Below are 27,833 nucleotides of genomic sequence, written 5' to 3'. Positions count from 1 at the left end.
TCTATCCATTGTGCCACCTAGCCTCCCAATCATAGCAATTCTTAAAGACCACATCTGTTCTATAATAAAAGAGATTTTATAGTTGAGGAAAAGTGAGGCTCACAGAAAGTCAGTAATTTCTCTTTGATCACACTGCTTAGTAAAGGGTAGATGTTATTATAGCAAACAAACATTATTGAGTTCCTCTATAACATTTCAGGAACACTTTGTCAGTAGTTGTGGGAATTGTGACTGTCTCAGTTTTCAAACCACTGATGGTGGCTCCAAATGATAAAGAGTAGAAGAGAACAAGTTTGAGGAGGAAAGAGGCAGTTGGCAAGGATCAATTTCACAAGATGTCTAAAGCCTGAGGTGAAGAGAAGACCTGCCTGTTACTCTCTTCCATACTACTACCTACTGCTTTTGAGCATGGTTTCTTTCCTCCCTGGTCCAATGAGTAAAAATCAGTCTAACACAGTTTCTCTTTTATTTCTCTCAAGTAGTCCATTTGAGGTTTCCTAAGAAGTTTTAATGTTAGAAGCAAACATGTATATCCTTCTTTCTATGGACTCAAATCTTCTTTTCTCTCAGTTCCTATTTGGAAAAACTGTAGATATTAAAAGTATAGAAAAACAGTTGAAATTTGGTTTCATCTTTATTTTAGAAGAAAAGCACAGTAAACTGGGTTTATTCTTCATCAGTTCTTCCACTGAAGTTTAGTAGGACAGTAAAAAGAACGGGAAGGAAATCCCAAATAGTGAGGGGAAAAGAATCAATAAATCAACAAGTATTTATTAAGTGGTTACAATGTACCAGTCTATATACCACAGTATATCCCTCATATACTATATATGGGAATGTGAATATAAAGTGCAAAATAATCCTTACTCACAATTCTAATGGGAGAGACAAATCCATATGAAATATATACAATATTCACATTAAGTTTTATTTATATACCCAGGGAGCGCAGGAGCAATCGAGGTGATCAGGAAAGGCTTCATGAAGATGATGGTGCCTGAACTCTCCCTGAGTCAGAAGTGAGAAGGGAGTACATTCCAGGAACATGAGATAACAGCAGAACAAAAGTAAGGAAGTGGGGGTGGGGGAGGAGGAGTAGAAGGTCCCATGTGAGAAATAGTGTGAAAGTCAATTTGGCTGGATCACAAGAGTGCAGGACGGGGAAGAACATCCAATGAGACCAAATATATAGTTGGACTAAGAATAGAGCTTGCTTATGTATGTATGTTTTTGCAAGGCAATGGGGTTAAATGGCTTGCCCAAGCCATGCCAGCTAGGTAATTATTAAGTGTCAGGGTCCAGATTTGAACTCAGGTCCTCCTGACTCCAGGGCCATTGCTCTATTCACTACACCACCTAGCCACCCCTACACTTTAGCTTTTTATTAATTTTCCTCAACAGAAAGTCACTGGAGTTAGTTGAATAGGACAATCACATGGTCAGATCTGCATTTATGGAAAATTACTGTAGCAGCAGTTTGTAGGATGGGTTGAAATAATAAGAGATGTAGTAGGGTAATGATTAGGAGGTTATTGAAAAAATTTGATAGGTTAATGATTAACAGAGCTTGAAATAAGATAAGAGCTATGAGAGGGGGGAAAGGAATTGTAAGACATACTGTGAAATCAGAAAGATCAAGATTTGGTAGCAGACTTTGACATGATGCAAAGTCAAGGTTAATACCAAATTTACAAACACAAAGCTTTAAGTATAGGAAAGTTTGTAGGGTAACGCAAATTCCATTTTACATATGTTGAGTTTAAGATACTTCTGGAACATCCACTTTAAAATGCATGCTGGACAACTGATGATTTGAAACTAAAGTTCTAATGATACCTGAGGCTAGACAGAAGTCATATTAGGAGCTAAATCCATAGGATCTGATGAGGCTGCCAAGAGAGTATAAACAGAAAAAGGGCTTAAGACAAAAACTTTGAGGCATATCTGCAGTTGGGGTGTGACAGAAGACAGCAAAGGAAACTGCAAACTAGATAGATGAGAAGGAAGAGAACTCCTAAGGAGTCAAGAAAACCTAGAAAGGAGAAAGTATATGCAAGAGGAGCAAGTAGTCAATAGTATTAAATAGAGCAGAAAGACTGAGAAGGATGATGCTTGAGAAAGATGATCAAATCTGGCAATGAAGAGATTGAGTGTACCCTTAAAGAAAGCTGTCTGAATAATAAAATCAGAAGCAAAAGTTTGAGAAGAGAAATGAGAGAAGAGGTAAAGTATGTATGCAATTTTTTCAAGGAATCTGACTACGAAATGCAGAAGAGATGGAGGATAATAGCTCAAGGGGTCCTGTAGCTGCAGGGCCTGTGGTCAGATTAGGGCAGCTATTTCCCTTAAGTAGGTAGACTGTATTCCTTTAAGCAATGAGCTTTCAAATCTAAAAGGAAATATTGTTAAAATTCACAGGATAATAATCAGATTTTTAAAGTAGGTTTAGGGCCTGTGAATCAGAGTATTCCTTATCAATGGGACAAAAACAGGAAAACAATTACATTTTTATACTCTTTACAGTTAAATCTGTCCAATTTAATAGCTTTATTTAAAAAATTTTAGTTTACTATAATATAGAAATGTTAACCAAGTTTTCACTTATAAATCAATAAAACAAGCATTATTATGCTGGTACAATCTGCAAAGAATTGTACTCAGCATTGGAGATACAAAGTTATCCATAAGGGATTAAGAATGTCTAAAACAAATACAAGGTATTTTTGGAAAGCAGGGGAAAGGGCAGCTCAAGTGGTAATGGGTTCAGGAAAGGGGAAAAAAGTGACATTTGAGCTGAAGTGATGAGGTAGAGCATTCTGGGTATGGAAAAAGTTAATGGAATGTCATGTATGTAATGAAAGAAGGCCCATTTGAAGACGAGTAATATATATGGATAAGCCTGAAATGGTAGACTGGGCTCTAGGTTATAAAGAGCGTTAAATCTGAAACAGAAGGGTTTATATTTAATATTATAAACAAAGGCTGTATATGAAGCACGCTTTAGAAATATCACCCCAGAAGCAGTACAAAAGATGGATATGAGAGAAGAGATACTTGAGTTAGGTATGATTTGAATTACAGTAAACAGAATTAAGATGGTTTAGTATGAGATACCTATGCTTGAGACAAGAAGAATCCCTATCTCTTGACTAAAGGCCAGTACTTTATTTCAACTTTTAAAAAACAAGGCATTTTAACTATCTTAAAATTGTAAGTATATTCTCATATACATATACATATATATATATATATATATATATGAGAAAGAATTCAGTGAAACATTAACTATATTATTAACAGTAGGTTTAACTAGTTTTTCATACCTTCCAAACTATATGCTGTATTTCCCCATAAACTGGTGAACAGGTGTCCTTAAACAAAATATCAAGACACTGGGAATAAGCATGTAATGATCAAACATAAATAACTTTGGCATTATTCATAATTTTAGTCTCCCTAATATATTTATTTGGCTATATTTAATCAACATTTATGTCTTACAAAGACAAGTGATAAATGTAACGTAATTTTTCATAACAAAAATTAATCTTTCACTTATTTTAATTCATAATAACCAACATAAAAATAATTTAAACTGAAAATTCTATTTTATTATCTGTACAACGGTGAGTATAGTATGATGTTTACATCAGAATAAGGGTTAGTAAAATTTTCATATTCACACAGCTTAGCTATAATGTATGTATGTGTGTGTGTGTGTGTGTGTGTGTGTGTGTGTGTGTGTGTGTGTATATATATATATATATATAATGAAAAGTATATTATGCATAATCCTAGGACAGATATGAGATTACATCAATGTCTAATTCTGAACCAATCACTATGACCAAGACTACAAAAATAATGGCTAATCTAAATATTGGAACAAAAAAGTAAGATTGGCACAGTCATATTTTGCCCAAGACACAGAACTTTAATTTCTTTCAAAGTCATTTCTTAGCAAAGAGTAAGAATTCATATTGTCTGATGAAAGGGGAACTCTCAAGAGAATTACAAAAGTAATTTAATTACTTTTGTAATCCTCTTGAGTTTTTATTTTCATAATTTATAATTATTTATCAATTTCATAATTTTATTATTTTCTAACCAGGAGAGCTTTTTTTGCTTCGTGAAACATTTTACCATTTCAAGTGCTGTATAAAGGTATTGTATTAGCTTTCATTTATTTGTTCTTTGAAAAATGTTAAAACATTAACAAAAAATTAACTCACCAATAAGTGAAACAGGCTGGGTAACAGGAGGTGCAGCAGGTGGAACAGCAGATCCATACATTTTCACACTGTCACCAGATTCGGCATTTCCTCTAGCCCCAGAAACCACTGTTGGAATGGGATTTCCAATAGATAAGTCTTTTGTAGTGTCTTCATTTATACCAGCGATAGTAGCTAAGGAATATAATCATATCAACATGTAAAGCTGAATAACTGATTCCCTCCTTAATTTGATAAAATACCTTGACGTCCTATATATGCCCTCTGTTGTCTTTTTCACTCTCTCCCTTTCTCACTCATCCACACATACACACACACAAAATAAAAGAAAAAATGCTTACAATTTGGGATGGTTATTGGTGGAGTGTGGGGAGGAGGAATAGACACTGGTGGTGTTATGGGAGGTGGGGGTCCTGGAGGAAGAAACCCTAGAAAAGAGGAAAAATAATCACAATTTGTACTTTGCAGTAAAACTCTGGAAAACATCCTGCACTGAGTTCAAATACCTATAGACAATGAGATCTGCTACTTTGTTGATGGATGACACTGAGTGTTATCAAGTCTCAGAATATTTATAGTGCCTCCTCAATAAAACACATTTTTATTCAAGGAAGGTTAACATAAACAATCTGCATAGGTAAAATAAAATGAAAAATATATACTGTTTTACCATAATTGAACAGCTGGCCCTTTGAGATGATCTATAAGCACAGTTAGTTTCTGTTAATAAAAAGATCAGGCACAGCAGGACAATGAACTAGGCCCAGAACTGAAGAATAAACGTCATTGAGACATGTAGCACTTTGGAATTATAAAGCAATTTCAACACCATCCCATCTGTTCCCTGAAATTAAAGCCCCTTCACCCCATGGAAGCAATGCGACTATGAATGTGATGCAACAATTCTGAAAGAGTAATGCAAATGTCAAAACAGTAATGCAAATTATAAGACAGAGATGAATAATTTGGTACAATTATGCCACAGCATATCACCAGCACCACCAGAAATGGTCTAAAAGATGTAGGGGAAATTTATGACTCAAAAAACAAAAAATTCAGCTAAGGAAATGGATATCCTAAGTTCTACAGGAAAAATTAAAAACTACTGAACAATCCACAGGAAGGGTATCACTATAGTGTATAAATCCTATATGGAAAATGTGTGGGAAGACATAGACAAAAATCAAGCAGGATAAGAAGCACAAAAACATTTCAGTCTATGCTGGCATAAGGAGTAGCTACATCAATGAGATCTTGAAAGCATCCAAGAAATTTAGTTGAGTTGAGACTTTTATTCTAATGCTCTGTTCATGATATCACTGCCTTCTTATGCCTGTCATCCTTGATTGAATATCACTATATTCTAGGTACTAAGTTAGCAATACCTGGTGGTAAATGCATTGGGTTGAATCCTGGGCGTAAAAATGGTGGAGGAGGAGGGGGAGGAACTCCATGACCAAAACCAGGTGGGGGAATTCCTAAAGGTGGTGTGAAAGTTGGTGGCTGGAGTGTACCAACTACTGGAGGGCCTGGTTGATGTGGTGGAACCTAAAAAAGGAGACAAGAGGAAGACTTTATACATATAATAATAGATATATTATACAGAATATATGTAAATGTATGTACCAAAATATAATAATCAATAGTGATAAAACTCAATTTTAGAGCTGATATTTCCAGTTTACAGTGTCAGATTCAAACTAATCTGTATACTCTCAAAGTTTTTATTTAAAATTAAGTCCATCTCCTGAAAAAAAGACCAAAGACTATTACCATTAATTTTAAAAAAAGTTATCAACTGATATCTTATTGTCTGATCTTGCTATCTCTTTTCTCTCAACACATCCAATTTGGATCAATGTATACCATGGAAACAAAGTAAAGACTGACAAATTGCCTTCTGTGGGGGGTGGGGGAGGGAGTAAGATGAGGGGAAAAATTGTAAAACTCAAAATAAATAAAATCTTTAAAAAGAAAACAAAGTTATTTTAGGTAATTCTGTTATATCCCAGACTATGTTTCTTACTTAAGGATATGAATTCTCTCTCATCACATTCAACTTAGATTAATGCATACCATGGAAATAATGAAAAGACTAACAGACTGCCTTCTGGGGGGGGGGGGTAGGAGGTAAGCAAGATTAGGGGGGGAAATTGTAAAATTCAAAATAAACAAAATCTTTCAAAATAAAAGTAAGTCCATCTATTATCAATTTTATCTATTTTGCATCGAAGGGAAAGGTGTAATCATCTTTTGATATTTGCTTTTTTACCCTCATTTATAGCAAGATAATAAAGTTTGATGCTAAGCTTCAGACTTAATGGAATTAGAAATGGTAGTGCATATTTTTCAAAGTAAATATTTCAGGGTCAATAAAATATATATATATAGTAAGCAAAAGGCTATTTGATAGGACAACATACTGTACCTTAATCTTAAAACTAGTCCACATATTTTAAGAACATCAAAAGGCTATGTATAAGAGAATGAAATAATAAGCCTATTCATTTAATTTGTTCATTTTTAAACAAGAATATGCTTTTCAACCTTTTACCCAACCCCCTTTTCCTAACAAAAGTCATAGAAAAACAAAAGATATTAACAAGTATAGGCTATCAAACTTTCACACTGGAGACTATGTCTTAAAAAATACTGGTTTCATTCAGCATTTGGAGTCCTTCACCTCTCTGTGAAGAGTTGGGTAGCTTGTTTTATCATTAATTCTCTGCAATCCTGAATAGTCATTAAACTGGTAAGAGCTGAACATAATAGTATGCCATCACTTCCACATATCATAACTTGCTCATCCATTCCTCTCAGATGAACATTCTTTGCCACCTCAAAAAAGTTATGTTTTAATATATTTTGAGAGTTTATTTTGGTTAGGATTCACTCCCTTAATCTACTTTTGCTAATTTCCCCTTTCTTCAAAGTGTTAGAATGAGTGAAAAGTATTTGTGTATGTATGTATGTTCTCTCTTCTACTGATCAATTTGAGTGAAGTTCGAGTATTGGTAGATACCCCTATTCTCTCCACTTTTGTATAGATGTCTACTTGTACATGCTATGAAATAATTTCTCCTAATATTCCTTTCACTTCTCCTTCCTCCTTCTAGTATATTTTTCTTTCTTCCATTCTTTTCTTAAGATCATCAAGCCATAATAGAATCCCCCCCTCAGGTCTAGTCTAATTGAACTCCCTCTATGGATCTTAATCTCCAAAGGTTATACCATATTTGAATATAAGGAACTTAACCCTGTTAAGTGATTTATCATTGTCCTTTCACTTTTATTTTTTATGCTTTGATCCTGTTTGAACTTCAAAGTTTTGCTGAAGCTCAAATCTTCTCATCAGGAATACTTGGGGAAAAAAAATCCTTTACTTCATTAATTTCTTTTCTACACACACCCCTTATTCTAATAATATACTCAGTTTTCCTCAATAAGTTATTCTTGGGGGTGGTTAGGTGCTGCAGTGGATAAAGTACTGGCCCTAGAGTCAGGAGAACCCGAGTTCAAATCCGGCCTCAAACACTTAATAATTAGCTGTGTTGCCTTGAGCAAGCCACTTAACCCCATTGCCTTGCAAAAACTAAAAAACTAAAAATAGAAAAAATTATTCTTGACTTCTGGAATAACATATTCCAAGTTCTCCATTCCTTTATGTTGGGTTGCTGTTCTACTGCACATGGGGCTCCTTGACACTTCAGGGTTTTTTTTCCTACCTATGTACAGTATTTATTTTTTTTTGGATCCAGAAGCTCTAGCAACATGGTATTTCTTTTAGAAGGTGACTGATGGATTCTATTTCTATTTTACCTTCTGGTATGAAGAAAAAAGCTTAGTTGAAATATGACTTCTAGGCTCTTTTTTAGTATTAGCACTTACAATATTCCACTCATCTAAAAATTTTTTTCAAGTCAATTGTTTTTCTATGAGGTACCTTATATCTACATTTTAAGTTTTTTCTTTTAAATTTTATTTTAGTATTTATCTCATGGAGTCATTACTTTCCATTTGTGCTTTTTAATTTTTGTGGTTTGTTGCCTTAGACAAGATCTTGTACCTCTGGTGCCAAAGTTGATAATTCCCTTTTCAATTCTTCCTTTCATATTATTTTTTTCATTTTTTCCCTCAAGCACTTTCATTCCATTTATAAAGTCTCTAACTTTTCTTCTTCCAGGAATTCTAGTTGAGTTGTGCTCAACTTTTGTTTTTCTTTGAGACATTGCTTACAGATGTTTTAGAGTTATTATCTTCTGTGTTTGTGTCTTCTGTGTCCCTGCCATCATAATATGATGGAAGTCTATTTTTGTTTGCCCAAAATAGATTATGGACTTCCTAATCTTCCAGAGGGAAGTTCTGGGCTGATGCTGTTCCTACTTTTTTGAGGTATTATTGAATGTTATGTTCTTCCAGAACTACAGGGAGAGGCTAAGGACTAAGGACTAAGCTTTAAGCGTGCCCAAATAGGAAGCACAAACCCTTTGTGTTTGCTTTTGCCTATCATACTGATGACACAGGTTCCCCCACTTTCTAAGAAGTTAAAAGTACCACGAGTTTTCATAATGCTTGCTTAACCTAAGGTACAACTACAATTATTATATAAGTAAATTATATTTTTTTATTATTCTGGGTGTAGCCCTCAAATAATTATTTTATATTAATGTGGCCCTAAGATAACTTAAGGTTGGACAGTCCTGGTCTAGAAAAAATGCGTCAATTATTCCTCAGCAGGCTGAGCTAGACAGTTCTGCAGCTGAATTCTGAACATTCTCCATTCTTGCTACATGCATGAACCAAAGCCTCCCTACCTGGCAATGCTACCCCCACTCTAGTATGGGTCTGTGACCTGGAACTAGGGTAGTGAACAACAAAGTTACTACTTTGCAACTGTGCTTGTCACAGTGCCTCTGTATGGATATGGTAGAACTTCAGCTATATGTTTGGGACCTCTCTTGCCCTGATACCCTAGGTGCTAGAATGACTGACAAGTCATATGCTCCTGACTAGGTTCCACAGATAGCCCTTTCTACCTCCCTTTGTTGATCTGAGCCAGACAAAGTGATCCAGTAAACCCTTATTAAGTGCCTACTTATTATGTGTAAGCACTTGTCTCACAAATAAGCAAAAGGACAATCCTACCTTCAACGAACTTACCTGGAACAGACAATATACAAATTTGGAAAAGACAACACACACACACAAAACAAAGTTGACAAGGAGAGGGAGGACTAGAGGGTACCTAGGGATGGGGCATGATGCTTGTGGAGTTGAAAACAAGCAGATAAGATAATGGTACATTAAGTTAGTTGGAAAAGTCTGAACCCTCCCTAAAGGGAAGCCTTGGGGAAAGTTCACCACTCTACCCTCCAAGCCCTCCAATCAGAGGGGAGAAGCAACTACGGGTGCTGAGAAGGTACTGACTATCAAAATTGAATCAATTTTTTAGATAATAAAATTTCAAGTCATGAGCTTATCTTGGGGGAGGCATGATATTCCTGGACAAAAGACTCACTATGATATTTTCTGGAATTCGTCATCAGTATTTATTCTGGTACAGTTAATTTTCTTTTTTAAAAAAAAGTTTTTTCCCCAATTAAGTATAAAAACCTTTTTTTAACAATTATTTTTAATCATGACTTTATAATCACTTCTTTTACCAAATATTTGTAATTTCCCTTTTTGAACCAATTTAGAGGTGAGTGAGGTTCAAGTGTTCCTTGACCCCTCTCCCCACCATTTATTTCCCCACCCACCCTAAAAGCTCTTCCTTATATGCCTCTTCTATGGGAGGTAATTTTCCCCGGTTCTTTTATATTACCCCAACATAATCTCCCACTCCTGCACATTCTGTTTATGGAGAATCCTTCTAACTAGTCTAATGATGGTGAAGTTCTTAGAAGTCAAATGTCTCATCTTCCCAAATATAAAGGTAAATAGTTTAGCTGTTATGATTTCTCTTTAATGTTTACCTTTATATGCTTCTCTTGTGTCTTATGTTTGAATGTATTATTTTCATTTAGCTCTGGTCATTTCATCAGGACTATGAGAAGTCTTCTATTTCATTAAATATACATTTTTCCTTCTATCCAGTTTTCTGGGTGGAATTTTTAGAAACATGATCCACTGATGCTGCTTTCTTTTGCATTATTATCACTAATTCCTCTTTCAAATACAAAATCCTCTGTTGCAACAAATTAACGAAACCACAGAAAACAAATTATTTGAAATCCCAGCTCTTTTGCCTTCTAGAATAACATGTTCTAAATTGTCTTCTCTTTTAATAAGTTAACCGTTACAATATGTGTGATACAGACTGTGGCCACAACTTTTGAATGGTTTCTTTGTAATATTTAATCTTTGACCTGAGATCTGGATTCTTTCAATTTTTATTTCATCCTCTGGTTCAATAATATCCCTTGTCACAGAACTCTCTTTCCAACATCTTATTGTCGGGGTTGGAACAATGTCTCACTATGACCTTTTGTTGGTTTTGCCAATATAGAATTCAATTTGAAATGCTATCTTCAAAGTTCTTTGGAGGAGAATGCTGGGAGAGCTAACCAAGGGTTTTCTTTACTCCCGCATCGTGGCTTAGCCCATAAGTCTCTGGTGTACTTTCTGGATTTGTTTTCAGGAATTTGTGTTATAGGGAGCTATTTGAATGGTCCCTACTACTCAAGCCATCTTGCCCCCTCCATTCCCTACTTCTCACTCCTTTTAATATTTCTCATTTTTGACAGAACTGGTTCCTCCTTTTTCTTCCTTTTTCTTTTCAAATTTGATTATTTTCACTTTGGTAAAACATCAAATACAAACACTTCTGAACAGAAAGTGGTGTAAAACTCATTTTGTACAGATTAAAAAAGTACAAACTAAATTTAGCATTACCCAAAAGCTTGCCTGTTTCCCTCTAAAGCTTTTAATTTTTAAATTAAAAAAAATGCTCCACAATTCTGATTTCTTTTCCATTATTAGTTATTAGTTCTTTCCTTTTTCAAATACAAAATCAGTCCTCTCTTGCATCAAATCAGCAAACAAATCCACAAAAGCCTTTGGATTTAAAGCTTGATTAGAGAAGTCTCTCGGTTTTTCAAAGTTATTTATTTCCAACAAAGTCATAGTTACAGTATAATTTTTTTTCTCTGGCTCTACTTGCTTGAATTTGCATCAATCTATACAAGTTTACTTTCTGAACAGGACTAGCTGATCTAAACTCATCTTTCCAGGCCCACTGGAGATTATCCCAACATATCTAGAATGCATTGCCTCCTATAAATCAGTAAATTACTAACACCACAACATTTTTTCACTGCCATTCTATTCAGATTCTACTTTGCAACTAATGGGTACACCCTTAGTTTCCAGTTATTTCTTTGAATAAAAAAATGCTTCTATGAATATTTTTGTACATATATAATAATTTTCTCTCATCCTTTTCTTTCTTTTGTATTTCTTCCCTTGAGAAAATATTTGTTTCTATCTTTTTTACCATTTAATTGGGGGGAATGGCTTTTATTCTTACAGATTTGCTCCTTATAATCTGGGATATAAATCCTTTATCCTATCTGATAAACCCTTTATCAGAGAAAACATCTAATCCCTCCCCTCCTTACCCATTTCCTGTTATGTAAATTGGAATGATCTTGTCTGCCAAAAGATTTTTAACTTAGTTTAATCAAAAACTGAAAAATTGCTCTTGAAATCACTTAGAGAAATGCGAACTGTATTTTGAACAGAAATAATCATGTGATTTTTAACTGCTGTTGTTTTAATATGATCTACTATGGTTACAGTTTTCCTAATACTGAAATAAACTTGCATTTTTCCAGTTTTTTATTCTAATGAAGTCTGCTTGATCTTAATTGTAAATCTTTCCATTAATATTTCTTTCAATATTTTTAACTTGATATTCAATAGGAATACTGTTCTTTACTTGCCTTCCTATATGTGGTGTCTTCATAGTATATCACAGAAGGAATTTGTAGTAACATTTCTTCTTTTCTTACTCTAATGCTATTTTTGTAAGCTTTACTTGGTACTGGCAATTCATGATAAATATTATATGATTTTATGACATGTGAAAGATCTTTTGCCAGAGAATAGCCTTTAAAAAACGTTGCATTTAACATTGGACTCCATTAGAAAATTTTATAATGAAACAAATAAATTTTGAATATCTTTCAGCCATTATGATAATATATAGCCTATAAGAGGAACTTAAGCTTGTGAAGGATGCAAATGAATTAGGAAAAAAGAAAACCTATGTTCAAATTCTAGCTCCCCCGCCTTATTCTGTGTGACCTTGGGGCACATCAATTAAATTTATTTGTAAAATGAAAGGATTGTATTTAATGATAACTAAGGTTCCTTCTAGTTGTAAAATCTATGAGACTAAAAATCCACCAGTGTTATTCTTAGTTTTTTCATATTAAATCCCTTTCAAGAAGATTTTATAAAAATAAAAAATATATATGGGTTAATAGATATAAAAAAATTCTTTCAACTAGTCTATGATTTTTTCCTGATCTACTATTGATATATTTTAGTCTTTAAAATATCTTTAAAAATCAATCCCTCAAGATTTTCTTTTTTTTAATATTTTTTCCCTTCTCTCTCAAACTCTTCCAATCAAGGGGACAGGGATAGAATCCTTTGTAAAAAATATGCATAGTCAAGCAAAAAAAAAAAAAAATTGGGCATGTCCAAAAAATTCATGTCTTTTTTTTATTTTTGTGTGTCCATTACCTGAAGATCAATTTCATGATTGCAGTGAGCAGCTTACTAGTGCTTATATTACTTGTACAAATAGCTCTATCAAGTATTTACCATCGCACATGAAAAGAACAAGAAAGGTCCTTCATCAAATAATGAAGAACTAGATCAAACACAGTTTATTTATAAGACATATCTAAAAAAGTAAAATGGTATGATATATCCTATAGAGATTAAAGTGGAAACCAGGTACCAGAAAAAAGCCCAACTAAATAAACTATTAAAAGGACTTCTGCTAATGACTCTGCCTGATTAGTAAATCTGTTATGTTAGAATATGGAGAATCAAGCAGTCAGGGAAACATCTGATAAGGACTATAGATATAATTAAGGCGATTATTATTTTGCTTTTGGTCCAAACTCACAATATTAGGTTTGTGGCAAAAAAAGTACTAATCAAAGAGGATTTTAGAGAAATAGAATAGGTCAGAAAACAGCTTTCCAAATTTCCTTCACAAAACAATAACAGAACATTACCTAGTAGCTGCCCCTAGGCCACTCCTTTTTAAAGAGATGTCAAATGGTACCCAGCACAAAAAAGAATTCTTGGAAGAACTTAAAAAGAACTTCGACAATCAAACAAAAGAGATTGAGGAAAAATTAGATTAAAAAAAGAAGAGCATTCCAAGAAAATTATGACCAACCAACTTGAAATAGAGAATTAAAAACTTAAGAAATTCCTGGGGGGGGGGGGGGCAGCTGGGTGACACTATAGATATAGCATTGTACCCGGAGTCAGGAGTACCTGAGTTGAAATCCCGCCTCAAACACTTAATAATTACCTAGCTGTGTGACCATGAGCAAGCCACTTAATTCCATTGCCATACAAAAATTCAAAACAAGAGAGAGAGAGAGAGAGAGAGAGAGAGATATTCCATGAAAACTAGAATGTTATGGTCAACTTATCTACTTCATATTTGTGAAAATAGTTGTAGTACTCTTTGAATGCCATTATTATTAAAATAGGTTGAAAGAAAGGATTATATTGAGCAGAGTATGATGGTATGATTCTAGAAAAAATAAAATTATGTAAGGAAAGACAAAAAGGGGAAATTATCTCATACATATGAGATAAAAATGGAAAAGTGATATAAAAGAAGTTAAAGGAGTAAGGATCGTATTAAAATCTTCTAATAATCAGGAATGGGTTAGAACTTTAACCTTATGGGTTAAAGAAGGATTTTCTCTCACACACACACACACGTGTGTGTGTGTGTGTGTGTGTGTGTGTGTGTGTGTGTGACAGAAATGAGTAGCAGAGTAAAGATTTGTTTTTGGGAAATATAAAAATGAGAGATACACTCAAAGGTAAAATAAAGAGAAGAATTTACTAAAAAGATGGAAAGATTTAGCAGCATTAGACTTCAAACAATATTTTTAAGACAGAACATGATTGAAGGGCAAAAAGCATAATTTTATAATTTTAAATTAAAAAAATTTCTTGAATCAATAAAAAAACCTGAATAAAAGGAATGCAGAAAATTAGAAAAACAAACAAATAACAAATAAAAAAAAAACAACTTGCATAGCAGGATGTGATCAGTTTGGAATATTGCTGTGATGTAGGAAATGATGAGTTGGTTGTAAAGACTTGGACCTATGAAGGAAGATACTATCCACCTTCAGAAAAACAACTGAATAAGCAGTCTTACATATATGGGTATGATGATGTGTGTGTGTGTGTGTGTGTGTGTGTGTGTGTGTAGTTATATAAAAATTAAAAGCATACAGCAGAGAACAAAAGAAAACCAACAAGGAAACAAAGAAAAGCTGGGCAGCTATGAAAACAATGTATACTTATTATACAGGCTTTCTTGAAATGGAAATTTATTATTTTATATTAAATCCTCTTCTTATGGTCTGCTGTGTACAAGGCAATTGATTTTAAAATTAAAAAAAAAATTAAAAACCAAGTAAAACCATTACAGTGAGAAGGGTCCCCAGTGACACCAGACCACAAGACTGTTGTAAAGGGATTAATGATGAAAGAATGAAGGAAAATAAGAAAGGAAGGAAGGAAAGAAAGAGGTTTGAAAAAGGTCAAGGAAACAACAAAGTCAACTGAAAATTGTTATTCTGAACCTAAATCTGACAATCAGAAAAAACTAACTACCAAAGTAGAGATCAAAGACAGGAGAATACTGAGAGTTTGTGATAGTGAAGGACTCAAGCAGGTTTCTTGCCATGTAGTCCAAATTTTAGGAAGAATGAATTTAAAACAGCGGAATACAAAGTTAGCTAGGATTTGGGACTTAACATTCTACAAAGGATGTCAACCCAGGGGGGATGGGCAACTTTCAAGAATGAAATTCTGATGAGACAAAGAATATCATGGCTCTGTACAAATAATACCAGGAATTCTAAAAAATTAGTATGGGTTAAAACTGGCAATAAATATTCAAGAAAACAAAGGATTGAAGATCACAGTTTATAAGAATCAGCTGACAGAAATGGTAACTTTAGAAGATCACCCTATTATCCCTATTTTATAGATGAGAAAACTGAGGCAAAACGAGGCCAAAATATTAGCCCAAGTTGAAGTTAATAGGTATTTGAGGCAGGGTTTTTGAACTCATTTTTTCTTGGAATGATTCCAGTTGTTTCTCAAAATCCTATTTCTTTAATTTTTCCTTTTCACCAAACTATGGAAGTAGGACATATTTCTGAATTATATTTTAGAAAAGGGTTTTAGATGAAACCAAATACATCTTGCTTACATGGTATTTAATTATGCTTAAACATGACTAAAAAAAAATATATGATCTCACCTGTGGGGGTGGTACTGTTATTGGTGCAGGAACAGGAATGGGAGGTACAGGAACAGGTAAAGCTTTGGGTATTGGTGATACTGGTTCAGCATGTGCAGTTTCTCCACCTCCATTTTGAGCAACTTCATTGTCGGATTTCTTAGGAATTCCTTTCCACTCTTTAAGAGGGAAAACAGAAATCTAATTACATTCAATTCAACAATGAAATTTTCCTTATCAGTTCTTAAAGCTATACACACAATTGTGTAAAATATATGATAAATCAAAAAATGTTTAATATTAAAATTTACTAACATGATATTTGTAAAAACAGTTTATAGGATGGAGGCAGTTAGATGGCACAGTAGATGGAGCACTGGCCCTGGAGTCAGGAAGACCTGAGTTCAAATTCAGCTTCAGACTCATAGTAAGTACCTAGCTGTGCTGACCTTGGACAAGTCACTTAACCCCAATGCCTTACAAAAAACCAAATTTATAGGTTGAAAAGATTATAAAGCAAATGTGATTAAGAGGAGATCAAATGTAGTAAGTCAAATCACACATAATGAAATATATCTTATGAAGTCATTATTTTTTTAAAAGCATCTAAATATCTTGTTATCACATATTTTCTAGGTAACTGGTAAAAAGAATAGAGCATCTCCACTGGTAGATTTTTTTCCAGTGCTTATTCAAAGTGAATGACTATTATGTTTTTGAAGATCACTTTATTGAATATCTTTTACTTGATTTATCTTGTATTTAAGTAATATAATGCATTAAAGATTCTAAATTCTTTCTAAGTTTTGCTAAAACTTAGTCTATTCTAAGACTCTAAATCCCTTTATTACTTTTCTAACTTGTCATATAGTCTAGTTTTCATTTTGTTTAATACTTTAAACCTATCATGATCTGACAAATGCTGCAATTTTCACCATACTAAATACCAAGAAAAAAATATTAGAAAGAAGCAAAAAATAGTAATAGGGTCTAAGCAACATTTTCCTCCCTAGTTTGAGCACTGTAATCTTCATGAGCACAAAGCATATACCTTAACCTTTGTAGCCCTCAATATACTCCTCTCATAGAGCATTTTGGCCTACTCTGAGAGTATTTAATAAAATGTTTATCATACGTATGACATACAACCAAAAAATTAGATACATTTTTTTGCCCACTGATATAGCTATCAATTCAGATAAGGTTAAAAGATGAGATTTAAAATGCATGGACGGGGCCCAGCTAGGTGGTGCAGTGGATGAGCACTGGCCCTGGAGTCAGGAATACCTGAGTTCAAATTTGGCCTCAGATACTTAAATATTACCTAGCTGTGTGTCCTTGGGCAAGCCACTTAACCCCATTGTCTTGCAAAAACTAAATGATGATGATGATGATGATGATGATAATAATAATATGCAGAGACAAAGGTGAAATAAGTACTTTAAATTATGGATCACAGTCACTAGAAGTTCATTGTACTAGTTGGAGAACACCCTACAACCTTAAATAATATGATAGCTCTAATTTTAATTATCTGAAAACTGGCATCAAAAAAATATTCCTTCGATGTGTCATACTTTTAGAACATACCAGGTATTACTGTAAACAGACAAGGAAATATAAACCTCCTTTCAATGGGGGTAAGAATCAGAAATCAGAAAAAATAGAAACAAAGTTATACCACGTATACAGTTGAAAGTATTAATGGATTAAAATTACCTCATAGTATGATTAAGTGTAGAAATAAGCAAGACTTCTCAACAGATACTTTCTACAAAATTCAGTTCTTTGGGTGGATTACTTTAGTTTAAAAAAAAATTCACTCTTTTCATCTACTTTTTACTTATCAATTCCTTATCAGGGGAATTGGGCAAGACTCATTTATTGCTACTTGAAGCCCCAGTGCCAGCACAGTGTCTTGGAAATAGAAGGCATTTAATGAATTCCTGCTGACTGACTGACTTTATGCCAGAAATTGGTCAGTCTGGTTTTTGTATTTCCTATAGCTTTTGTTGTAGTTCAATTGGATCCAACATTATGACCCAATGTGGGGTTTTCCTGGCAAATATACCGGAGTGGTTTACCATTTCCTTCTCCAGTTCATTTTACAGATGAAGAAACTGAGACAAATGGATCAAATGACTCATCCAGGATCACATAGCTAGTATATATCTGAGGTCAATATGAACAAGCATTCCTGACTTCAGTTCCAGCATTCTATCCACTGAGCCACCTAGTTCATCTGTGGATTTTAATATAGAGGTATATTGCATTTTAAAATGTAAAAAAAACAATATTAGCTCTTGGGTCAAACAAAAACAAAGGACAGTGGCAAGACAGCAGTAGTTTGCCAACCTCTACTCTACGCTAATATGCCATCAGACATTTACATTGCTTAATACAATGAAAAGGCTTAGATGATAGAATGCTAAAACACAATGCAAAAGAGGCTGAAGCTAAACACTTAGCTTCATTTGAGTCACTTTAATTCCTATCAGGTACAACACACTTGGATATTACTGGTCATGAAGAACAGTAGGGAATAATGTATTTCCACTTAACTTATGGAATAATAATTCAAATTATTTAGGCAAAGGATGATATATTTTAAAAATATATATAAATTAGCTAAAAAAGTAATTCAAAGTTAAATCATATTTTGTCTTACCAGGATTAAGAGTTTCACTGTCCAGCATTCCTCCTTCACAAAAACTTTCAAGATCTTCAGGTTTGACTTTGTCCCATGGTATATAAGTAACACCTAGTTCCACATCCCAATATTGTTTATAATCTGCTTTTATTCCTTTATTTAAGGCCCAGGCAATCTATTTCACCAGTCAAAAAAAATAGGGAAAGGCAAGAAAATTAAAATTGATCATTAGTATTCAAAACTCTTCAAATTGTATTATAAAAATTTAAACCCAGAATCCACCATTGGAAAAGACTGTTGTTTAGAGATGTGCCTATGGAGGAGCAAATTGTGCACATATGGTGTGTATGGTGGTATTGGTGAAAGGGAAGGAGTAAGTGTGATCTAACTCGATGACTCAAAATAGAGAGAATTAACAATTAAATGTAGAGGACTCGCAGCTCTCAGGAATCCTAGGGAGAAGCATTAGTTCCCTGGATCACTTCTCTGCCCTCAGAGAGGAGACCATTAAGGGTCTTCACTTCTCTAAGAAGATGTATATTTTTCTGAACTTTATTCCATCTGGAGTGAAAAGTAACTTCAGGGAACTCTTAGTACTTTCTGTCCACATAAAGAGAAAAGTATGGCTACTGAGCAGCCTGGAGGAGAATGGCAAATTGCTAGAGGTAGGAGATGAGCCACTTATAATCAGGGGGAAAAAACTGTGGAGCTGAATTACAATAGGATAATTATTTTGTGACACAAGATCAATGTCACAGGCATCAGAATTTTTAATTTTAACTTTGCTACAATCTGAAATACACTTTTTCTCTCTGGAAGAGGGCCCTTTATCCTAACAGCTACTTGCTCTCACAAACCTTGTAACTATAACACTTTAGTATTCTAGTTTCTCACCAGAAAAAAAAGATGGGGGGGGGGGGGGTCTCTAACAGTGCAAAGGAGTCCATTCTGCCAACTCAAACATGTCATATTTCCAGAAAATTATTCCATATTCCTGTGATTTACAGAAATCCCTTCCGGGGGCGGCTAGGTGGCACAGTGAATAGAGCACCGGCCTTGGAATCAAGAGTACCTGGGTTCAAATCCAAACTCAGACACTTAATAATTACCTAGCCGTGTGGCCTTGGGCGAGCCACTTAACCCCATTGCCTTGAAAAAGCTAAAACAAACAAACAAATAAATGAATAAATGAACAAATAAAGAAAAATAAAAAATTATTTCATACTGAATAATATTCAGTTTAAAGAAATGATATTGACTCTTAGCTCCTGAAACTATAAACACTGCAAAACATTATGACTTCCAAGTACCAAACAGTATACATTCCTATACTGTTAAACAAAAATCTATCACTGTTCAAAATAATATCATTTCTGAAGTACTAAATTTTATTACTCATTTGTGCATATTGTAGATAAATTAACCTGGCTGGTTTAACATATTAATAAATGAGAAACAAATCAGAATTTTGTATAAGTCCAATGCTCATGGTATCAAATTCCATTTCAACAAATACTCAGGGCCTAGTATTTCTAAGGCACCACACAAACCAAATAAAAACAACAGTGTTTGATCCCAAAAAGCTACAACTAAAGCTGTGTAGGATTGGTGGGTACAAGGATAAACTTGGACAACCTCGTTAACGATATAACAGAAGAAACAGAAGGGCTTCACAAACATTAAATACAACTACACTTTCCATTGAAACAAACATTTCAAAGTACACAGATCCCAGCTCTAATAGAAAACAAAAGTAAATGGGTCTGTTAAAAAGCTTCATAAAAAAATCTTTACCTATTAAAGGAATGTACAAATTGCTTCAAATTTTACCAGGGATATGGAATGGCACATTATCAAAAGTGATAAACAAGTATACAAAAATTACAAATGTCAATTTTTAAAATTTAATTTTAAAATAAATTTAATGTGAAATTTAAAATTTGACTCCAATACACATTTTCTTCAAATCTGTACCTTTATAGATTTCTGGTTGACTTTGTAGTTTCCACGACTCAGTTTTTGAAGGGCACGGTAGGCATCTTGTCTGTGGACCATTACAATATAGGCACAACCCCTAGGAGGTATCATCTGTCCCAAAATATACAATAGAAAAATCATAAATATAAACAGTAAAGATATATGTGATAGCAGTGGCTGAAATTTATCCCCAGGACACTATAAATATACTATATAGTAATTTGGAATTTGTTTTCTCATGGCATATGCATCCTTATCAACGAGTATTAAAGGCAACATTTTAATTCATATCTTATTAAGATTACATGTGATATAATCTGCCCTTCCTTAAAAAATAAAGTACCAAAAAAATGTGCACAGAAAGGGAAATAATTAATTTGCCCATTCATCACCTATATCAAGCCAATGGAGATGGATGCTCAAATTGGCCATAGAAATGCAGGGGGCCAAAAAAAGAATAAGCTCTTCTAGAGTAGTTCTCTAATCAATCATGTAGACCATATTGTTGATTTTGTTTTACTTTTTAAAATTTATTTAATGCAATGGGGTTAAGTGATTTGCCCAAGGTCACATAGTTAGGCAATTATAAGAGTCTGAGACTGAATTTGAATTCAGGTCCCTCCTAACTCCAGGGCTGGTGCTCTACCCACTGTGCCACCTAGCTGCCCCTCACATAGACCATATTAAAGGGATAAACCTAACAGAATTAGATTCTCATCAGATGCATAAATGGCTCAACTGGTTTTCAACATTCTACCATTTTAGGTGGAGGCACAGAGATGCTGTACACTCTGGGGTCCTAGAGCCGAAGGATATATAATTGGAAGCATCTATGCCTGGCAAGACCAGAGTCAGTTAAGTGTAAGGTTTCTCGAGTTTGATGCCTGTTCTTTCTGGCAACGAGAGTCCTACCTTCATCCATCACTACCTACGTAAACTTGGAAAAGTATTTGCAAAGTGCTTTAAATATATATCGTGTGTGTGTGTGTGTGTGTGTGTGTAAGAGGGACAGAGAGAGATTGGACACAATGAAGTTGCATCCAGTTCTAAAGAATGCACCAGAGCATTTATTGGATGCTCAAATTGGCCAACTAAACAAATGAATTTACTTCTCTAATTTTCTCTGGACTCTTGTGTTAGCATTTCAAAATTTTCAACTTAGTTCTTGGTTTATTTATCTTCAAATTTAGCTTCAAAATTCTCTTCTACTCCACTAAAGGTTTATTTTTTTCCCCCTGTAATATTTTACATAGCATTTACACATTAGTTATTTAAGTTGTAAGCCTCCATCTTTTGCCTTCTAGAATACTGTATTCTAGGAGCATCTAGGTGGTGCAGTGGATAGAGCACAGGAGTCAGGAGGACCCGAGTTCAAATTCTGCCTCAGACACTTATTACATAGCTGTGTGACATTGGACAAGTCACTTAATCCCACTGCCTTTCAAAAAAACCCAAAACTCAAAGAATACTGAATTCTAAACTCTCATTTATAAAAGAAGTTGCCTAGTTTTATGTGATCCCAATAGGAATTCCTTGGCATTTAATTGCTTCTCTCTGGCAGTTTGCAATATTTTTACTCTGACCGAAAAGCTCTGAATTTTCATTTTTATCTGTTGCCAGTAGTTTTTTTTTCCAGGTACTAATCAGATTCTTTCTTCACTTTGTCTCCTGGTTCTACTAGACCTGGTAGTTTTCACCAAGTGTCTCTTGACCTCTTTTCCAGGTCAGTTGTTTCTGATATTACAGATCTCACATTTTCTTTTTTTTAATCTAGTTAGTGAAGTCACTGATTTTTATTGGTCTCTTCTAGTTTTCACAAAGTATTTTTCTGAGGTAAAACATGCCACCTTTTCCTTTAAATTATAGTTATTATTTTCATTCATTTCTAAGTAATAGATTTCCTTTGAGCCACTGTTTGGTCTAGGACCCCAAGATTCTTACACTAACTCTGACACCAAATTTCACTGATCATGGAGGCTCAGTGTAGAATTTTTATGAAGAATTTGGAAAACTGTCTCAGTACAAAGAAGCCTTGAGCTGTCCATATCTGAGTTTTTCTGCTCAGCTATTGCTCTTACAACATGGAAAATCTACCATGGGGTTTTCTGACTAGCATGGTTTGTTCAGGGAACCTCCTGATGTTTCAGGACACAAATTCTTGCAGGTTACATGTGTTCCTGGCAGACTGTAAACAGACTGGTGCTGGCTTTCCCGGAGAGGCTCATTTTCCTATATCCAGCCTTAAAGCTGATCTCTTATGCAGTTCTGAGGTGGAATAATCACTTCTGACAATAGTTTCTCAGTGAATTTCAGATCATGGTCTAATGTAGACTTCAGGGTTTATCTGGTATATGAGTATTGGGACAGTCTGATTTCATTCAGGTACCCATTTTGGCAAGAAGTTCTTTCCCTTCTTTTTAACACTATAATTTCTAGAAATCATACGATAAATTTGGATATTCATTACTATAACAAAAATTTTCCCTGAGCTAATACAAAACAGTTATTTTTAAAGATTCTTCTTAGAACTGGGCTTTAAATTAAAACAGGGAATACCATATAAAGTCATTTAAGACAAATGGTTATACCTATATTTGATTACTTGCTACCTTAGGGTGGAGAGGAGAAGGAAGGGTGGGAGGAAAATTATTTTTACCAAAATGATTGTTGAAAACTATCTTTATACATAATGTGTGTGTGTGTGTGTGTGTGTGTGTGTGTGTATAAAAATAAATGTTTTTTTTTTTAAAAAAAAGACACATTGTTAGAAAAATGATAAACATTGGATCAGGAAACCTTAGTTTTATTCTCTTTGCTGTCAATGACAAAATTCTTGTATTTTATCTGTCAAAATCATGAATCATTAAGTGATCAGAAAAATACTTACATTAATTGATTCAATTGGGCCAAATTCTTCTAACAGACTGGCAACATCCTGCTGAGTAGTTCTTTTGTCTAGCTGTCCAACCCAGAGGGTAGTGCTACAAACTTAAAGGAAAACAGTAATTTAAAAAACTGAAGTAAAAAATTACTTAAAAACAAAATATATTTGCAAAGAACACAATTATGATTCATTTGAAGAGTTACTGATATATTTACATTTACTTCAATGATATCTGAGAGTAATTATTTGCTTTACATAGCCACAGTAAGATTTCTAAATGTCAACTTTCCCTGCATGTTTCAAATAATTTGTTTTATGAAAGCACATTTAAGTATTTTGAAAATAGATTTACTTAGATAACAAGAATTAAGTAAACAATTTTATACTATATCAAAATTTAAATGCTTTCATTATTTTAGAGATTTTTTTTTAAATTGTGAAATGACTATGATACAGTGGGAGGGAACTGTTCATTCTACTTCAAAAGTGCATGTTAAGAGAATTAAACTTAATTTAATCACAAGGATAAAACCAAGGCGAGACTAAACAAGGCTTAACTATATTTTAACTTTAATGAAGAAAGGTACCTTTATACGTAGGTGTTTCTATTTTTTCAAATCCCATTGTATGTTATATGTTAACTTAAGTTTGCAAAGGAGCAGCCAGAGCTTTATCTCTAATTATTTGTTGCTTTCTCTTCGTTTTTTGCCTCAATGCAGCAGCTTATAAATTCACCCTTTCAAATAGTTTATAAATGAAACATAATCATATCTTAAAAAATGATTTACACACTCTTAATGAAGACTAACCTAGATACCTAAATTTTAAGAATTAGGTTGAAAGTCACTGATCAGCTTTTGGCCTTTACAAAATTTACAGCATTACAAATTTCAAACCATAAAACAATGATAATTCCATATGAATTCTATCTCATTAAAAAGTGACTTCTCTTTGCCTAATTTTTGTAAAAACCTAGTAATTTTCACTTTAGAACTTAAGAGGATTATCTAATTTGCACACTGTGGAAACTCGAAAATTTGTTTAATCAACGAAATGTTAAAAGACAACTCTCCCAGAACTGAAACTCAAATATCATCAATCCAACTACTATTTCATTCAATTAATATCTAAGCATTTATTATGTCTAAAGCCCTGTTAGCAATAACAGCTTTTCAGAATCAGAAGAACATTGTACACTCTAACAGCAACATCGGGGTGATGATCAACCTTAATGGACTACTCATTCCAACTGTGCAACAACCAGGCACAATTTGGGGGTATCTGCTATGAAGGATGCCATCTGTATCCACAGAAAGAATTGTGGAGTTTGAACAAAGACCAAAGACTATTACCTTTCCTTAAAAAAAATGTTATTTTATTGTATAATTTTGCTATCTCTTATACTTTGTTTCTTCCTTAAGGATACAATTTCTCTCTAATCACATTCAACTTAGATCAATGTATACCATGGAAACAATGTAAAGACTAACATACTGCATTCTGGGGGGGGGGGGGGGGGGGGGACAAGTTTAGAGGGAAAATTATGAAATTCAAAACTAAATAAAATCTTTCTAAAAAAATAACAGCTCTTGTGAAGCTTAGAATCTAGTGTATATTTAATCATGTACCAATCTGTGCATATAAGTTTATATACAGTATGACCTGAAACTCTTTTAACAGTTTTAAGCTTAATAAACTATAAGCTTTAAACTACATGGAAACTTATAATAGTTGAGTGACTTTCCAAGGGTCACAGAACAACTTAGTTAAGTGTGAAGCAAAATTGAGGGCTTCTTCAATGCATCTGCAGGACTCTGCCCATTATATTACCTAGTTTTGGGGCACATACACAATCAATCCTCTATGCCTAGAATGGTATATCTACACCTTTGGAAATGCTTTTCCTCCTTCAAGGCCTCAACCAGATGCCACCTTCTCCAAGAAGTTTTTCCAAATACCTAAACCCAACTAGAAATTTCTTTTACCTTTACCCTTTCTTTCAAAACACTTCTTATAAAGAAACCTTAAAAAGTCTAACTTTCCATTAGAATAAATGTGTGTAACTAACAACAACATGGGATGATCAACCATGATGGACTTGCTCATTCCATCACTGTAATAATCAGGGACAATTTTAGGGGATCTGTGATAGAGAATACCATCTATATCTAGAGAAGGAATTGTGGAGTTTAAATGAAGACCAAAGCTATTATCTTCAATTTGTAAAAGTTGTCATGCTAAACTCTTGTTTTCTTTCCTTTTTGATCTGATTCTTCTCTCATAACACATTCAATTTCAAACTGATGCAAAAGTAAAGCATCTTATCAGATTGCCGTCTGTTGGGGGGGACGGAAGGTGAAAAATTGTAAAACTCAAAACCCTGCCAAAAAAAAAAAATTGGTAGAAACTACCACTGTATGTAATTGGAAAATAAATGAAATATACAGCTCATATAGGTTGTCCCAAGTCTCAGTTACATTTTTAAGTTTAATAAGCTAAAAAGCTTAAAATGGAGCTAAACTTAAAACAGAACTTGCAGGACTCACTCCACTGTACTATTCAATCTTGTCATTTAGGAAATTTCTACTCCTTTCTTCACAAAATTCTACTGATTCAGTCACTTCTACTATAGTAAAAATCCAATTCCCTGATGACTCTTCAGTACTTTCACTCCAATTAAGGTTAGACCTATTTTTCCTCAATTATATTGCACTGTGTCCACTAAAATTTCACTCCAACAACATTATTTATAAACCACCCCCCTTATTATACTTTTCTCCATAATTATACTTTCCTCCTTCAATGCTGACACATATGTAGCCTCAGGAGCAGATCATATTTCATTTAATTACCATTGCCACTTGCAGAAACTATCTTTTGCTTTGATTACTCAGGAAACTTCTTAAGAGATGCACAACTCCATCAATTATGATTTTTTAAAATGGAACCCTGCTATGGTTACTTATGAATCTATTTCATTCTTGTTGTTTTTCTTCAATCACTTTTATTATGTGACCATGAAAGCAAGACTATTATTACTTGATAAGCCTCATCAGGAATAAGGATAAGATCCTCATCAGGAAAATAATACCAGATTCATAAGGTTGTTATGAGAATCAAATGAGAGAATGTATAAAAAGTATTTTGAAACTGAACTTTGGCATCTGGCTGAATCTACTCCTACCCTAATCTTTGATCATTTCATGTACCTCAACCTTTTATTTCAATTCTGAAGATCTTGCTCTCCATTTGACAGGAATGTTCACATCTTAGATATAATTCAAAACTATGCCATCCTGAACTATAGAAATTTCTCCTTTAGATCATACTCTCATGTATGTCTACCTCTAACTTCTTGCACTAGGACCATCAGTATTTCCAACCCTCTAGTCTACCAGTCTTTTATTAATGTCTCCACTCTTTACTTAATTCCTTATAACTTGAATTCTAACCCCACCACTCAAGTGAACTGAGCTCAAAGGTTACCAATAATTTCATAATTAGTAAATCCATGTTCTTTTAAAATGTATTATGAACTATACAATCAAAAAAGCATATTTCATATACAAAGTATTGTATATTAAACTGAAACTATTAATACAGCTTATTTAAAAATGCACATGTAAATTTAACATAATAATACCAACCTTGCTATTTTTATATACATCCTTTCAGACTTCTATGGATTTTAAATGCTTCACTGATTTTTCAAATTTTTTATATCTCCCTATTCCCAAATAAAAGCACATACTTCTAATAAAAAAGTATATTCCATATTCTTTTACCACTGCACCTCCAACTCCCCAATTCATTCATTCTTTCATCCATTCATCTATTTATCCTCTCTTGGGTGATATATCAAATCCTGTAGATCAAATTATCTTCTCTACACAGAACTCCATTTCTGTACCAAACTGCTACACATCTCCAACCAGGCACTTCCAACTATTAACTCCTATTAACTCAAATGCACAGTATACAGTATTTATACACATAAATATACAGTACTAATATCCTCTTATTGATCAAGGTTATTAACATAAGTCATCCCTTTCCCTCAACTCACCCTACCATACATATTTTACATCAGCTATCAGATCCTGTTCATTTCACCTCCACAATATTTCCTGCATCTTTCTTCCTTTTTTTTTAAACTTGCATAACCATTATCTCTGAAGAAGATGCTTGCTAAACCTGGGCTATGCTATAAAAGCTACCTTAGGGGCAGCTAGGTAGCGCAGTGGATAAAGCACTGGCCCTGGAGTCAGGACTACCTGGGTTCAAATTCGGTCTCAAACACTTAATAATTATCTAGCTGTGTGGCCTTGGGCAAGCCACTTAACCCCATTTGCCTTGCAAAAAAAAAAAAAAAAAAAAAAAAAAAAAAAAACTACCTTAATTGGTTTCTCACTTTCTGCATCTGTTCAATCCATTTTAATCTTCCTAGGATGCAGGTTGTGACATGTCATTTCCTGCTCACAAGCCCTTAATGTGAAGTTTTTAACCTGACATTTATGTACTTGTTTTTTTAAAAGAAAATGTTGATAAATTTATTTCAACTTCATT

At 33.8% G+C, this 27,833-nt stretch overlaps 1 protein-coding gene across 7 annotated transcripts in view; it reads right to left on the bottom strand.

Moving 5' to 3' along the window:
* The window catches only part of LOC141506865 (SR-related and CTD-associated factor 4), a 109,571-nt gene that overhangs the window by 20,542 nt on the left and 61,196 nt on the right, over positions 1–27,833 (bottom strand). For 5 of the 7 annotated variants that reach the window (XM_074214014.1, XM_074214012.1, XM_074214011.1 and 2 more), the window contains exons 13-19: positions 23,271–23,371; positions 20,381–20,494; positions 18,425–18,581; positions 15,778–15,935; positions 5,618–5,780; positions 4,574–4,660; positions 4,233–4,406 (exon numbers count right to left, since the gene is read on the bottom strand). In XM_074214014.1, the coding sequence (XP_074070115.1) occupies positions 4,233–4,406; positions 4,574–4,660; positions 5,618–5,780; positions 15,778–15,935; positions 18,425–18,581; positions 20,381–20,494; positions 23,271–23,371 (954 nt within the window). The remainder of the gene's footprint in view (positions 1–4,232; positions 4,407–4,573; positions 4,661–5,617; positions 5,781–15,777; positions 15,936–18,424; positions 18,582–20,380; positions 20,495–23,270; positions 23,372–27,833) is intronic. The other 2 variants (XM_074214017.1, XM_074214016.1) reach the window with 1 other exon arrangement.

This window comes from Macrotis lagotis, chromosome 1 (assembly GCF_037893015.1).
Source record: "Macrotis lagotis isolate mMagLag1 chromosome 1, bilby.v1.9.chrom.fasta, whole genome shotgun sequence".
Classification (NCBI taxonomy): domain Eukaryota; kingdom Metazoa; phylum Chordata; class Mammalia; order Peramelemorphia; family Peramelidae; genus Macrotis; species Macrotis lagotis.
Note: the sequence above shows the minus strand (reverse complement) of the source record. Positions and strands in the feature narration are given on the sequence as shown.